This window comes from Salarias fasciatus, chromosome 18 (assembly GCF_902148845.1).
Source record: "Salarias fasciatus chromosome 18, fSalaFa1.1, whole genome shotgun sequence".
NCBI lineage: Eukaryota > Metazoa > Chordata > Actinopteri > Blenniiformes > Blenniidae > Salarias > Salarias fasciatus.
The window spans coordinates 29,377,544-29,393,834 of NC_043762.1; the positions used below are offsets into that span (position 1 = coordinate 29,377,544).

General features: G+C 44.3%; 2 protein-coding genes across 2 annotated transcripts; both read left to right on the forward strand.

Moving 5' to 3' along the window:
* Window positions 1-1,549: 1,549 nt before the first annotated feature.
* On the forward strand, window positions 1,550-4,302 carry epdr1 (ependymin related 1). Its single transcript, XM_030114825.1, has 3 exons — window positions 1,550-1,858; window positions 2,770-2,978; window positions 3,153-4,302. Exons 1-3 carry the CDS (start codon window positions 1,620-1,622, stop codon window positions 3,344-3,346), a joined length of 642 nt encoding a protein of 213 aa, XP_029970685.1. The 5' UTR covers window positions 1,550-1,619; the 3' UTR covers window positions 3,347-4,302.
* A 486-nt stretch (window positions 4,303-4,788) lies between these two features.
* Window positions 4,789-11,569, forward strand: znf622 (zinc finger protein 622). Its single transcript, XM_030115825.1, has 7 exons — window positions 4,789-4,901; window positions 6,035-6,619; window positions 7,361-7,648; window positions 7,896-8,058; window positions 8,900-9,015; window positions 10,916-11,059; window positions 11,147-11,569. The coding sequence occupies exons 2-7, from the start codon at window positions 6,064-6,066 to the stop codon at window positions 11,275-11,277; spliced, it is 1,398 nt and encodes a 465-aa protein (XP_029971685.1). The 5' UTR covers window positions 4,789-4,901; window positions 6,035-6,063; the 3' UTR covers window positions 11,278-11,569.
* The last annotated feature ends 4,722 nt before the right edge of the window (window positions 11,570-16,291 follow it).

Consider the following 16,291-nt stretch of genomic DNA (forward strand, 5'->3'; position numbering starts at 1 on the left):
TTCTCTTTAAAATATATCAGCATAATTTCATTGTATCAGTCACCGACTGAACATAATCAACTGTTCAACTGTCAAAATTAGGCAATAACACACTTCAATACCATGAATACCAGGCATGAATCTGTTTACAAGAGAGTGAGGAGGGGGACCAGTGAAGAAGGGAGCTGTCAAACTCCAGCTTCATTTACAGCGCATACAATTTTCCTTTTTTGTTGTGTTTTTGTGTTTATTTTACATTATATTGAACTCTGATGGATGGAAGTGACTTTGTGAGTGAATAAAAATTACAACAGTTTCCTTGGAAATATGAGAGCAATCAAAACTTGAAGGTTCTTCTTACTGTAAAAGGCATTTTTTTTTGTTCATTTTATTATACAATATGTTTTCTGTTAGCTAAACAACCCAAAGGAGAAAATAGAAACTATCACAGGAACCATTATGAATGAAGGACTGGGCTCAGACAGAATGGTAGATTGGGAATATTTCAATGGTCTTCTGCCCTTAATGAATAAACACCAAACATTTTGACTTGCAGTGCTCACACGATGCCAAAAGGACAAAGCACTTTGAGGAAACTGACCATTTTTTTGAGGAAGAAATTAAGTTTTGCCACCTCAGTGAACTGTTTTGGAAGAGATCTGAGCTTTGACAGGTGAACTGTGGTTCTGCTGAACCGTCCAGGTGGTTTTTGACAAGAGAACAAACAGATTGAGAACGTCCGGTCTGTTTCGAGAAATGAGCCGAAGCTGTTGAGAAGGATCTTTACATTTTGGAGGCTCTGACTGTTTCTATGGGAAAAAAATGTAGCTTTGAAACATGTGTGAACAGTTGTGGGAGAGAGATGAGCTTTTGCAAGTGAACTATGGTGTTGAACTGAACTGTAAGACCCATTTTGCTAAATGATCTTAGAGTTTTAAAAATGTAATTTTGTTTTCAAGAAATGAGCCAAACTAATGGAGAAAAACTGTTAAACATTAGGAATAGCACAAAACAAAATTTGTTTCCATCACATCAGGGCCAATCAGGAGCTGGAGAAGTTTGCAGGTTTGAATTCCACAGTGAACATGTCACCATAGTAGGTCCCTGAGCATGACCCTTGACCCCTACTGCCAGTGGTATCTAGAAATAGGATAGGTCAATGTGGAGAAAGGAATTTCCCCAAAGGGGTTACGAATGTATGTTCACTTTAGTTTAAATCCTCCTCTGCCTCATTTATGTATAGAGGGATAATTCACAAATATGTTGGCGAGTTGACAAATGAAGAGGTATGAGAGAATTCCGGAATAAACTAATATTTAGAATGAGGGGAAAAATGTAACACACAACTACCAATACTTGCAGGTGATGTGAGCAACAACAACAACAAAAACAGACAAAACAAGAGTGTTCTGTAAGTTTTGAATAATTATCAGTCTTTGTGAGCGGAGAGGCGCAGAGGAGCAGCTGGCCTGCCCTCTAGTGGCGGACAGAAAAACGACATGGACACGCCTTTCAAAAAGTAGGCAGGCTTTTATTTTGAACTGTGAACAGGAAGCCGCTTCCGGTCGTCATTGCCGTGTGCTGCTCATCGCGCGGAGCAGGTGTGCATCAGTAACGGGCCCGCAGCCTCCAGAGGAAACATGTACCGCCTGCTCATCGTGCTCGTGGCCGCGGCCGGGGCGTCCGTGCTCGGCTTCCCGGGGCAGGGCGGCTCCCGGGCGGCGGCCGGGCCGTGCGTCGCCCCGCTGCAGTGGGAGGGTCGCTGGGTGATGTACGACCACAGCACCGGCAGGAACAGCCGCGCCGCGGTGTCCTACGACGGCCTGAACCAGAGGGTCCGAGTCCTGCAGCAGCACAAGAAGCACACCCCGTGCCAGAGGTACGCTGCGAGCATCTGCTCCATATTTCAGAGGAATAACCAGTGTTTTCCCACTCATGCTTTTATTTGTTCCGTTATAAACGCAGGTGTTTAATAATAACCTGCTGTGCACACGCAGCACATCCACCGAGACTCTGGACTGAAATCTGCAGTGTGGAAATATTTTCTGGCCGGTAAACAAGGTCACAGCCTGGTAATCTCAGCTGGCCTGTTCACTTTGGATTTAACTCGATCCCGCTGTACAGAAAGCAGAATAAATGACCTGGCAACATTATACAGACGCCACTGCCCTCTGACTCAGATTCAGTGAAAAGATTCAACAAAGACCAAACTTGTTTGTGAAAGCAGAATTAACGGGGATAGAGTGTGTGGTTGTATTGAAACATGATTTCTTTGTGCCTGTTCAATCCAGTTCATACTTAACTTCTGCTGAGAGCACTGGGGATCTGCAGGGGTCAAGGGTCGTGCTCAGAGACTCAGTGTGTCCACCTAAAAATAATCAAAAAAGAAAAGATAAAAACTCACTCATTTTATTATCTTTTAAACCGCCTGATAAGAACGAAGCAAAGTTCCCGGGTCATGGTGCAGAAGGTAAAGTAAATAAACAGAGATAGGATAAAATAAATACTAAAGAGGTAGAATAAACTCAGCTCATTTATAAATAGAATAAATGAAGATATGATCACATGTGCTATATACAGTATTACAATCCCACAGCTGCAACAGCAGCTTAAACATATATGTGGCGGTATATTATGTGTTTTCTGTCCAGATAGGTCATGTCAATAATGATCAATAATCCAAGATTACCCACTCAGGGGAGCTTCAGTCACATCAGAAGACCTCCACTGCTCGTCTTTAAAGTCAGCCTTTAACCTGCCGGCCCTGCTGCCCTCTGCTCTCTGCTTCAGGTTTTATGAGTACATTTACCTGTACCAGAGCATGGTGATGTTCCAGATCGACCAGAAGACCAAAGACTGCTCGAAGCTGGCTCTGACCGACTCCTTCGACCCCTTCGACATCCCGGACAACTCCACCTTCGAGGACCAGTACTTCATCGGAGGCCCTGACGACAACGTGGAGGTTCAGGAGTGGTCGGACAGGAAGCCGGCACGTCAGCGTGAGTCCGATCGTCTGTAAAAACTTTAGAAAATGATGATAAGAGGACGTGCTTCTCTGCACAGTGTTCTGTTAATGCTTCTTCGTGACTTTCAAATATGAAAACAAGTTGAATTTGTTCAAACCATCGTCTTTTCCTCTGAGCCGCTGTACCGTCTTCACGCCTGTCCTGCAGATGAGACCTGGGTGGGGGTTTACACCAAGAAGGACTGCTACCCGGTGCAGGAGACCTACACCAAGAACAGCAGCGTGACCACCTCCACCCGCTTCTTCAACCTCCAGCTGGGCATCAGCGACCCCGACATCTTCAGCCCGCCCAGCACCTGCCAGTCCGCCCGCCTGGAGAGGATGGCTGAGACTGTCTGCTGAAGTCCTGCCACGGCTCAGTCTCACTCATTCACCTCACTCTGATTGAAAATGTCTTCCTCACTGATGACTGAACACTCAGTGTGGGAAGAAGATTAGGCTTGAGCAGCGGTAGAAGAAGTCGCTTTTGTGTAACTAGAAGTCTCCTAAAGTTAAAAAACACATTCTTCACTGTCTGTGTGGATGACTAGTATATGGCTGATACAGTTTCCACCAGTAATAACTCTCCTTTACATCACTTCTATATGTGTATCAGTGCTTAAATGCAAGAAAAAAAACATTATTCATATTATTATCCTTTCTGTTCAGAAATAAAAGCTAATAATGATAATAAAATAAAATGTTTGCTGAGGCTGCTCATCTACAATATGTGTCAAAATCTAAATGTCATTAACCAATCAAAGCACTACAAGAGAAAATGGAGAGTTTTGCTTTTCCAGAATGTTTCATAGGAACATAATGGTGTGCACAGTGGTACTTTTGTTTGTGTAAAAGTGCACTACTATATACTGTAACATTTAACCTCCAAACAGAATCCACACAGAGGGTGAAGTGAGTGGAGACTGATTGAAACCAGTCATTTTGAACTCAGTTTACATAACTTAGTTTTTCCTTTTCTTTCTATTTACACAGCTAAAAACATCTCGGACCAATTCGCGCTGCTCTCTTTAAACTCATAAATAACAGCACCAAAGGGTTGTTTCTCAGTTTCAAGCTAAAATGACACTAAATTTATTTTTGCTTAAATCAGGTAACTTTAACATGTAATTATTCCATAACACAAATAAAGTGCCTCACATAAATGATCTTTGCACATGTAATGATCCGTTTGAGGTTGTCCTCTCAGTTATAACGCTGCGGGTTTCTCAGTCTTTGTTGAAATGCCACAATGACTTCACACATTGTTTGGACATTACAGATTGTTTCAGTAATAAACCAACTGTTTGGGACTGTTAAAATGACTGCATTTCACTTCTTTCATCAAGTTCTCTGAATAGGTCTTTATGCCACTGTAAATAACTCTTTGTGAAGCGTTTTTTTTTTTCTGCTGAATTGGAGTTTCTCTGAAAACATAAAGATGACATCCTTGAAGGAAACATTCCCACATCACAAAGACGATTTGTCAGTATATTAGTAATCAGTTAGGTCGACTGACTGCTCAACCGAGCAGTGTTGTAGGGTTTTTTTTTTTTACATTTACCAGTAACATTATTTGAATTGACTTCAGCCCTACCAAAGGTTAAATTGTTGTGCGTCTGCTAATGCTGTTATTGAGTTAAATTGTTTTCATGCATTTGAGTATTTGCAACATTTTTTTCCCAATACGCAATACGTGTATTCCTAGATGAATAAAGAATTCGAGTTCGGCTTGGAGCCAAATAAATACCATCCAAAGCCACAGGTAGCAGCAGAGCGTTAGATACACGTCGCAGCTGCCGCGAATCCACCCACGAAGAAGACGCGGGTCAAAGTTGACCCTCGTGTGTTGTGCTCGAGCAGGAGGTCCGGCAAAAACAGGAGCGAACTCAGTTTTACAAGAAGTCAGTTTTCTGAAAAGGTGAGTGGCCGTGTGAGGGAGATGTTGGGTTATGCTGAAGGTTTTTTAATTCGTAAATACGATTGAAGGGTTGTCGTTTCTATCCTGTAACTGGCGGTGTTTACACCGGTGTTTAGGATGAAGTGGTTTCCCTGTTAACTGGTGACTGGCTCTTGTTGCCTGGTCGTTGCCGCACTTATCAGTGGCAGATGTCGAAAATGACTGTTAAAATGGTTCTAGACTTATTGTAAATGCGGTTATTATGACAGATACGGATTTCAGACGACATTTAACATCTGCTTTAAACGCAGCAGCACCGGACGTTGCAGGAAGTCGGTCACCAGTTGACAGGGAAACGAGTTGTTCGGAAACACCGGAGTGTTAGCCGGGTGCTATCAGCTCACGGCAGTGTTGTGGCGCAGCTCACGATTAATCAGGTTACAGTTTGATTCTGAGACTTTACACAATAACTCTGAACATTGGTTACAACCTAGTCTGCAACTAGCTTAGCTACACTGTTTGTGATCTTTTATTTCACACTTAAATGATTTTGAAGTTATGTAACAGTGACATTTACACTTTTTACTGTCACTGACATACTAGGCTATAATCAGATCAGTATCACACGAAAGGAGCAATCATGGTTTTGTTTTATTGGATTCTTTTTAAACTCAAAATGTCAAGTTCTGGAATTGTTTTTCTAAATAAATGGGTTCATATGTTCATGATTTCGAGGCAGTGTGATCAAGACATCAGTGGTAACCCCAGTCAAGTATCAGATTATTTTATTTAAGATGCCCTACATTAATCTTGTGTTAACGTTAATAAAACTTTATTTTCATTTAGAATCAATTGCCATTCGGTGCTGTCCTCTCCTAGACATACAGCTAGACTGGATCGTTTTCTTCAGATGCTAATTTCCTCATCTATATGCTCCGTTTATTTCAGGTTTATACAATCACTCATTGCAGTAAATCTTTAGACAGACTTTAAATTTGAAGGCAGGTGTGTCTTTGTTCACCTTATGGGCAATAAAACTGACTCGGGATCAGATTTATAGCTGAAACTTGTAAGAAAAAATCTTTTCATATCAGCAGCTGAGTGGAATAGCTGTGTCATTGTGATATCTTTCATTTTTCTGCCGTTTTCTCTAGATATCCTGTTTTCATCCTTTAAAGCCACAATGGCCTCCTACACGTGCATCAGTTGCCGCGTGGCATTTGCAGACGGTGAGGTGCAGCGAGCGCACTACAAGACCGACTGGCACCGTTACAACCTGAAGCGTAAGGTGGCCGACATGCCTCCCGTCACTGCCGAGAACTTCCAGGAGCGCGTCCTGGCCCAGAGGGCCGCCGCCGAGAAGCAGCTCTCCGACGCCGCCACCGTGGAGGGATGCTCCGCCTGCAACAAGAAGTTCTCCAGCGTCAACGCCTATCAGAACCACCTGCAGTCCCACAAACACCAGCAGGCAGAGAAGCAGGCCCTGCTGGTCGCCCAGAGGAAGGTGGAGAAGATGAACGAGAAGAATCTGGAGAAGGGGCTCGGCGATGAGAAACCAGACCACGACGCGAGAAACGAGGCCCTGCAGCAGGCACTGAGAGAGCAGCAGAGGCCGAGTCCCGCCAAGCCGGGAGGCAGCCAGACACCACAGCAGAGGGCGGAGAAGCCACCCAGGATGATGTGGCTGGAGGAGCAGGCCCGCCGGCGAGAGAGAGAGGAGGGCGCCGGAGATGAAGAAGGTACATGGTTCAGCTCAGTGCGTTTCAAAGGTAGTTTAGATTTCTGGTTTTCAAAGCAAAGCAAGATCAGCAAGAACCTCCTGGTTCCTCTCCTCCCAATTTTCCTGCATGTCTGACGCCAAGTAGTTGTTTTTGGTAGAATAGTGGAATGTAAATGTTTTCCCAGTGATGGCGTCCATACGCACTAAAAGCAAAACCCTGTTCCAGGTACATTCACACTGGTTTCATTTAGTCTCGGACTGTTTTCACAGTTAATCTCTCAGTCTTTGATTCTAATTCATCTTCTCCTCTGAATAAATTCTTTTCTAAAAATGATTATTGTGCTGACGTAGGTAATAATTTTCTCCTCTATTTATTCCTTTTCATGATAATATGTTTTTAAATTATGAGAAGAAAATTATTCTGGGGAAAGAAACCTCACTGATTGGAGAGTGATCCAGCTGAGTCAGTCCCTCCTGGGGGGGAACTGGCGCACAGATTAAGACAATTTAGCAACATCTTATGATTTTTAAATGCCTTTTGAAATGTAGGTCACAACTCCTCCAGCGGGACGTAATGTTCTGTATGAATATATAAAGAAATCTGAATTAATATGTGTGATTATTAGAGCTGTGTCCTGTATCATTGAGATATACATTTATAAAATAAATGTATATGTTTGTCTAGTTCAGACTTGACTGATGTATTAAAAGAAAAAATATGTGTTAGTTTGTTGTAATGTTTCCCATGAAAATCTTGCAGAAGAATGGGAGGACTTCGATCAGGATGAAGATGACGACGACGACGACGACATGGACGAAGATGCTGATGAGGAGGAGTCCGTGGACCCGGAGGACGGCAGCGCGGCCGGCCTCCCAGACTCGCACGCCGCCGCCCTGCCTGGCTCCATCCCCGTCACCGACTGCCTGTTCTGCTCGCACCACTCCAGGTCGCTCCTGAAGAACGTCGCCCACATGACCAAAGTCCACAGCTTCTTCATTCCTGACGTGGAGTTCCTGGTCGACCTCAAGGGCTTCGTTCAGTATCTGGGTGAGTCGGCGCCACGACTTCAATCTTCTGTCTCTTTCAAATTACTGTGGAGTTGAGACACACCCTGTCCTCTTTCTACCGTTTTATTAAACGATGGAGTTGAATTGGAGTCGGTGTGAAATGAAATCAAGACTTGTTTTTGAGGATGTCAGGCAACAAGGATTGGACCGCGTGGAAACATTGTCTAAAAACGTGTTTGTCGTTTCTGTGATCCTGACTGACATCTTGTGTGTGTTTCTTGTTACAGGTGAAAAAGTCGGTGCTGGAAACGTGTGTCTGTGGTGTAACGAGAAGGGACGCTCGTTTTACTCCACAGAGGCAGTACAGAGTCACATGACCGACAAAAGCCACTGTAAACTCTTCACGGACGGCGACGCCGCCCTGGAATTTGCAGACTTCTACGACTTCAGGTAAATGATGACTGAATGAAACTTATCTTTTGCTTTGAGGGCAGTATTAGAAGCTGTATGAAAGCAAACATAGCTGGGAACTTTAACTCTAGGTATGTTTGTTAAAGAGCTGTAATTTATATGAGCCCAGTGTTTCCTCTGGAGTAGGACTAGTTTTTGCCAGATCTATTTATAAAATTCAGGTTGGTAACCATTCTCACTCGGGGCGACGACCAAATAATGGAAAAAGCTCTGTCAGAATTGAGGGTTAATGCGGTCAGATGAATACAGGGAACTCTAAAGGGTTTTGAGTGTGGAATTGATTTCCTGTGGATCTGTGGTCTCGTCTGAGAATGTGTGCTTCTCCAAAACACTCTGAGAAGATCCTCACTGACGTGGCCGGAGTGCCGGTTTGATGGAGAAGTTTGGCGGAGCGATGCGTCATGAAGCGTCGGCCTCAGCCTGTAATGAGAGACACTCCTTTGATATTTCTGGGGCCTGAGAAATGGCGTAACATTGGTCTAATTGAGTTATGGCTTTCTAAGTAGAGTCGGTTTTTCCTGTCGGAATTGTTTTCTCACAGCCACAATAGCAGATTATCTCCAACCTAATATGTGCTTTTAAAGTTTCCTGAAGCAGTGAGGCCGATGTATCTGGTGTTCTGTTCTGGCCTGCAAAGAAATCGATCTGACCAGACACGAAGCTCACAGAGTCTTCGTTTGATCATAGACATAAAACTCCATGTGCAGATTTAGAAAAATGAACCATCTGAGGGGGTGAGGAGTCGTTTAAAGTCAGCAGCTGCTGTGACGGTTCTGAATTCATGCACAGCCGCTGATGGAACCTGATCTGATGAACACAGGAGCAGCTACCCCGACAGGAAGGAGGGAGAAGACGCCGTCATGGACGACGACGAGCTGCCCGACGACAAGGCCCTGGAGTACGACGACGACACGCTGGAGCTCACCCTGCCTTCAGGTGGGTTGATTCTAGGAGCTGCTCGCGTGAGTCGAATGTGTGAGCTGTAGGAAACAGACGAGTCGGGATGCAGCAACTCATCTTCATTCAGACAGCCACAACAAGCGCCTTAAGCCCGCCACACACTACAGGATTTTTTCAATCTTCCCCGATTCAGACACCACACACTACAAGACAGCAGAGGACAGATCGCACCCGATCTTCCTCTCCTGATCGTCTAGTGTGCGGTGTCACTCCGGAGCAGACCACACACTAGCAGATTCTTCAGCCGAGAATCGGCTCCTCACTCCTCCAAATCTCACGTCGTCCGACGTGACTTCGTGCTGTTTCCCTTCATTGCTGTTTTTACATTCATCTCCACTTTCAATAATAAGTGGAGAACTCATTCGTTCCCTCAGTTCATTCATTCACATTGGTATCGCTCCTTCAGTGCAGACCCCCACCCGCCGTGCGCACGGAGCACGGACTGTCAGCACCTTGTTAGAAAATTTAAATGTTCCAGTACAGAAGAGGGAAACATAGTTTCAGATCATTTTATTAGAATTTACATTTAATAATAATTCAGCTTATTAGCTAATCTGTTTGTATGTTTTTTTTGTTTTTCTTTTTTACTTTTGAGTCTCGAGTGCAGCAGTAGAATAAAGTTATTAGCAGACCGTGTCAAATAAAAGCTACTTTTTTAAATCTTTTTTAAATCATCAAATATCTTAAATCATTCTTTATGTCCACAGATTTGATAGTTTAAATCAGAGTAAAAATACGTTGATTAGGAAAGTTTCATTATAGTCCGCTCTGTCTCTGAGGGCACGGAATCAGTGGAAAGTTTTTTTTTTCTTTTATTATTATTTTTTTCTTCCCCATTCTTCCGTGATGGTAATAACGGAGATTAATTAAAACATTGGGATTATTGCAGGACTGGCGGAGATGCAGATATTAGATCGGAGTTTGGGTCTGAATGGAGGATCCAGTTCATCCAGGAGCGACAGGATTAACCATCACTTTCTGCACAGCTGAGTTTAGGAGCTCTGGCTTTTCTGTTTCACTGTCATATAGTGAATATATTTCACAGATATATATTCATCATCCAGCTCTGACAGCTGTGAGTGGATGTTTTTAATCAGCGGCACCTTGGTGAGACGGAGCTGTTCATCCAATCAGAGAGCTTTATTTCGAGGGTGTGGACAGCTCTACTCAGAGCTGATCGGCGCCTCTCGGAGCTCCACACACTACAGGATTTGCAATCGGAAATATTGAACATGTTCATTATCTCCGATCTCCCCTTCCGACGCCTCCCGAGAGGCTCCGACCGGAAAAAATCTCTCGGAACACACCGCACACTACACGAAGATCGGACCCGAACTCATTTGCATACTCCCGACAATCGGACCCTGTCGGCCTCGATCGGGAGGAGAAGATCGGGGCAAAATTCGGCCCGATTATCCTGTAGTGTGTGGAGGCCCTTACTGTGTTACTGTGAAACGCTGTTCAGGACCAAGGACAGCGCCGCATTTTTTACACTTTGGTAGAAAAAAAATCCTTTCTATTTGGGAAAAAAAGAAAAACCAAATGAAACTTTTATTAGTTTTATTTAAATTTTCTTTGGATTGTTTCGTCACAAACTTCATTTTCAACTCGATACTTCAGGTTTGTCAAAAGGAAATATTTAAACATTTCGCACTCTCTATATAAAAATGATTGACTGTGTTTTTATATGAAATAATTACTCAGATTTTGGATCAAAGATGTTAAAGATGAGAATCCAGAATCTTTTTGAAAAATATTTAACAGACAAAACCAAGAAAGAAAGTGCCGAACATTAAATAGATCTGAGTTCCCCTAAAGTCACAAAACGATGAGCTAACACCATGGATGGACGATAAAGTACGGCGTCTTTCTTCAGGTGCAAAGATTGGCCACCGCTCCCTCATGAGGTACTACAAGCAGCGGTTTGGAGCCGAGCGGGCCGTGGCGCTCTCCCACAACAGGAACGCCGTCGGCCGAGTCCTCCGGCAGTACAAAGCCCTGGGCTGGGGAGGAGACGCCGGTAAGGCCGATTTCAGATCCCGGACCGTCGGAATCCTCCTCAGCAACGTTCATCTCAACTCGCCCGTGTTTCCTGGTCCTCTCTCAGGCGACGGCTCCCTGCAGAAGCAGAAGGACATGAAGTACGTGCAGCTGATGAAGTCCAAGTGGGCGCTGAAGATGGGCATGAACCACAACGCCACCAGGCAGAAGCACTTCAGATGCCAGGTCATGTTCTGAGCCGGGAGGGAGGAGTGGCCACGGATCCTGAACGCTGACTCACACCAAGCGAGTGTTCTTCATTCATGGACGGTGGTGAATTTGGTGTTCAAGTAATTCAGCTTTATTTGGTTGTTGCTGAAAATCTGCAGCGAAACGCTCTCTGTCTGCAGACAAATGATTTATTTTACAGATGTTTCATCTGCTTGTGATAAATATCTCGAGGGAAGCTCTGATGGAATTTGCTGCATTATAAAAAGCTCAAGGGAAAGAATTCCATTCTTAAAATCATTAAAATTCTGTATAAACCCTATTCAGATGGGTACCAGTTTTCTTTATCTTTACGTCAACCTTTCCTCGTTTTCTAACCAGATTGCTCCATCTCCAATAAACGTTTGATATTTATTTGGCACATGCTGATGTTTCTTTGAATTCTACAGAATGAAAGCTTCAAACTGCCCGGGTTTCATTTTGGTTTTGTGGCTGGACGGTTTTTTTTCTTACTAATGAACAAAAGAAATAGATGTTAAGAAGGTCAGCCTCAGGTCTGATCTCGGACTCTGGGTCAAACGTGTAGAGCTGCAGGGTTTTCCATCCGTCCGCCTCGTTCTCCCACAGATCTGGCTGCTTGAAACGGGAATATCAGTGTTTTGCTTCCACTGGGAAACAGAAGGAAGAGGGTGTGGCAAGCAGCTCTAAAATGATGAAACCTGAAGAGTGCCTGTAGAGACGGGGTGGAAGTGATGCTGCTGGTGTTTTTCCTTTGTGCTTTGTCTCAAAAACAATCTGCTAACATTTTTATCAGACACACTCCCCCAAAACACAACACTGTCACTTTATTTTGGAAGATTTCTGCGTCTTGATACTGAGTGAGGCTGTTGTTTTTACTTTACTCTGATTAATGGAGTTCACTTCGTAATGAGACTTTCCCATTGATGCATTGACGCCAGGGGAAAGGCGTCTTCCTGATGCTGTGGGTGTTTTCGTGTACGTCAGATTTGTCAATGACTCCGAGGCTGCTGCGGATGATGTCATGGAAAGCCGATCGGCCTCCGGCAGGATGCTGACCCACCGCGCCGCGCCGCCGCATTAATGAGCTCAGTTACTCCATTTGTTTGTGGTCCTCCACTTTATCTCTGGCAGGCTCTCTACTTCCCTTCGCCGGCCCGGAGAGTGTTTGTGGCGCGATGGTTTCAGGGGTTCAGGGCACTCTGCCCGTGTTTCACGCTGCCGTTTGACGGAGAGGAGGAGGGGTCATGCAGACAGGCCGACGGCGAGCAGGAGACTAATTGATCAGGACGACTTGGAGAGAGAGGGAGAGGGAGAGAGAGAGGGCGAGTCGCTGAGAGGCATTAGGACTGAGGAAGTTACTGGAGGAGGTGATAGTTTTAGCTCAGCAGCTCGTCTGATGGTTGCTTTTCGCAGCTCGCTCTGGTCATTTAAACACAAGCTCACCGTTCATACAACAAGCTTTCATTCACTGCCGCTTCAACTCGCACTAACCAGTGAGTATGGGATAAACTGACAAACATTGCTTTCAGGACAGTGAAGAATACTACTGAAATGAAGTGAGAAGCTCTGTTTGGAGACTATGAATGATGAACTCTGAATGGGGAAAGATGTGAGACTTTACTGCAGGTCCCAGCAGAGTTTCGGTGGATGGAATCGGCAACAAAATATTGTATTCTGACTTTAAATGAGTCACAGGAGTATGGAGATAAAACAGGAAGTCAAATATCAGGAAACAACACATTTCACTGCTGATATACTACAATGAAAAGCTGTTTGTTCTCACAGAAAAAACCAGAACAATAAAAAGCCTTTTTCCATCTTTTTTTTGGAGGTCAAATCAGTTACCTCAAAATGATTATTTTTAGAAGAACTGACAATCCAAATCTTTCTCTCAGTTGGCCCCGTGGTTTATTAGTGTTTTCTATTCATATCGTGGCTGTAACAGGAGCAGACGTGAGAGGCAGACTGGGACAAGACAACCTGAGGACTGCCTTTCACCAGGCTGCTCCTGAGCTTTGTGCTGGGCCTTTCCTCTTCTTATGATTGCCGCTCGTTCCCTTGACGTCTCTTTGGATTGCCCTTTTGCAACTTCACTGCACAACATATTTCAAAATCCATCTTTCATTTATGTGAACTTCATGCATATCACAAAAGACTGAACTGCAATAGACTGTTGCTCTGCTGTGTGCATCCATGCCCTGCATGCCGAGACGAGCCGAAACACTGCGGCCTGCATGTTGAAGCGTTGGTCCAGCGACGCCTGCTCACTGTTTAGACGTGAGAGACTGAACAGAGCCTCGGGTCAGAGATCACACAGGGTGGCCACAGGGAGGAACTCAGAGGCACAAAACACAGAAACCAAGCACAAGTGAAACACAACTGCAAATCCAACAAACCGCTCTGCTTGTGAAGCCTTGCTCATGGGAGCGGCAAGTAAACATAAAGAAAAACACGACCCAGCCACGGCTGGTGACATTTCGGAGCAGGAGAAACGTAACAAAACATTGTATGGCTCAAAAACATCCACAGCCGCTCATGAAAGCTGAGAATCAGCAGCTGCAGACAGAATTCCACCGTCTGAGAAACAGTGAAAGAACAAAGATTCAGAGAAACTTTTTCATGCATTTATATTCAGTCGGCTGGATTGTTTTAATATGTGTTTACATGTATAAATTTAAGATTCTGTTAAGCAGCTGCAGCTCATCCAGTCTGACCCAACACAAAGAGGGTGGAGCACGTCATACCTGAGCTCCAGCCGCTCCCTGGCAGCCTGTGGGTCAAAGGACTGAATTCGGTGTTTCATAAGGCTGTGGATGGTCTCAGGCTGAAATCCATCTCAGACTGACCCTCCAGACCGCCGAGGCCCTCTGGGAGAGGTTTACTAGATGTTCCAGAGTCGGGAGCAGAGAAGGTGAAGCAGCTTTTAATTCCGACTCTCTTCACCTGTGGAGAGAAAAAAACCTCCTTCCTGAGGACGGCTGACGAACTCACTTCTTCTAAATCAACCCTGAAGACATTATTATCTGCTCAGACAGTAGATTTAACCTATTCTGTTGCCTTCATCTGAATAAAGCCTTTGCTTTGCTGACCCTCCTGTCTTGTTTGCGTCGTGCTGATGTGGTTCTTCTGTAGTGAAGCTCTGAGTCTGCCTGCCTCGTGAACGACGTGGCGAACACATCGCTCCAGTGTGGCGAAGTCCGAACGTGTAAACTGCTGTCGTGTCTGTGGAGCCTCGTCTCCTACCAGCTCCTGCACCGTTCGTATTACACGGCATCTATAAGTCAACCCTGAGAGACTGCTGTCGACTTGTCAAACATTCTTACTTTTAAACAAATCCACCCTGCTTTCAGACAGAAGTAAAACCCCAAATATAAATCCAGAGACAGCCTCACTGCCCTCCATTCCAGAAGCAGTGCGCTCGGCCCTCCCTGCTCTCAGCATGAGCCCGGTCTCCCTGCGAGCCCTGGGGACCTGCTATTGATCGGTGCCTCATAGGTAGTGATTGGACATGAGTGGATAATTTCCTTTGCTGCATTAGAGTCCATTACTGGCCCGCTCCCCGGAAAGCGATAGACATCCTCAAAAGAAAAAAAGAAAAAGAAAAAGGGAGAAGATTCTTCTTGGGAAAGCGTTGTGCTCCGACCAGCCGAGGCTCCTCCAGCGTTATCCTCAGCTCCATCTGCAGAACGACCAGCAGATACCGAGGAACAGCAAATGAATGACCTCGTCGAAACTGAGACGCTTTCAGTCCTTTTCTGATGCCAGGAAGAGGAAGACATGTTGGTGAAGTTGTGCTGTAATGAACACAGACTGTCTGACGGATGAACTTTTGGTCAGAAACGCTGATCCTCTGCTTCATTTACACCTTTCAGCGAGTTCCCTGCTGAGATTCTCCCTCTGCAGTCTGACTCCTCTTCCCTCTGGGACCAGGCTGCACTATTCGTGGCTTCAGGTTCCTTTTCCCAACACCTCAGAGGGTTTGTTTTGACGGGCTAGTCGTTACTCATGACCCCTGGAAGAGGCCTGGGACACTTTTATGTTTTCTTTTTAAGCACAAGCAAAGCTTTACTCAGATAAAAAATGAGAGGTTTGAGAAAACATTGAAAATGTGCGCACATAAAGAGACTCGGGGCTGAGGTAAAGACATAAAAAAACACAGTTATTCTCCATCACAGCACATTAAAGTATAATTACTATCATTTATTTGGATCATTAAAGGCTCTTTTTGGGAGCCTCTGCATTTTCAGATTTTTTTAAGTGCTTCTATTAAACTTCTATTTATACATAAAATGTCTGATATTTCAGATGATCTATAAGCACTGCAAAAACAGATATTATTTCCTTTCATATCTGTAAATAAAGCTGATAGAAACAAACCATTTTCAGTTGGAATCTTCTTTAAAAGCCTTCTGCTCTCACAATATTATTGTTTAAATGTGATGGTAATGTTGTGGAGCTTCAAAAATGAAAGCCAAGCCTATTTATAAAGCCTATAATGGCCTATAAGATTAAAAAAAAAGCATAAATAAATAAAGTAGGACAAGATATCATATGAATGTCAGCTTCTCACTCAGTACAAACCCACTTTTCAGAAGGTCGGGATGACGTGTGAATGTAATGAAGCATACAAGCCCATGCTTTAGTTCCAGTAAAACACAACACACACGTCTAAAAGAAGAAGTATTCACCAGTTCAGTAAAAGCCTTGGCTCACTGGCAGTGACTCATCACAAGAACAGTTGGGACAGGGCCATTTTTCACGTTTGGTGGCATGTTTGTTTCTTATCACAGCAGCTCTACTGCTCACTGCCTGCACTAAAGAAATGAGCTTTTTAAGCATATTCCTCTTTCTGTCATTTCAGAAGTTTTAATTCTGATATTGACTGTTTTTCCTCAAAACACTACAGAAAAGACAATCCTCAACAGCGAACTTATGAGTTTTCTTCAACGTGTTGCAGCTTTGCTATAATCTCCAGTCAGCAGAATAATGTCAGTATAAGAATTAAACACTGTGAGGACACTTC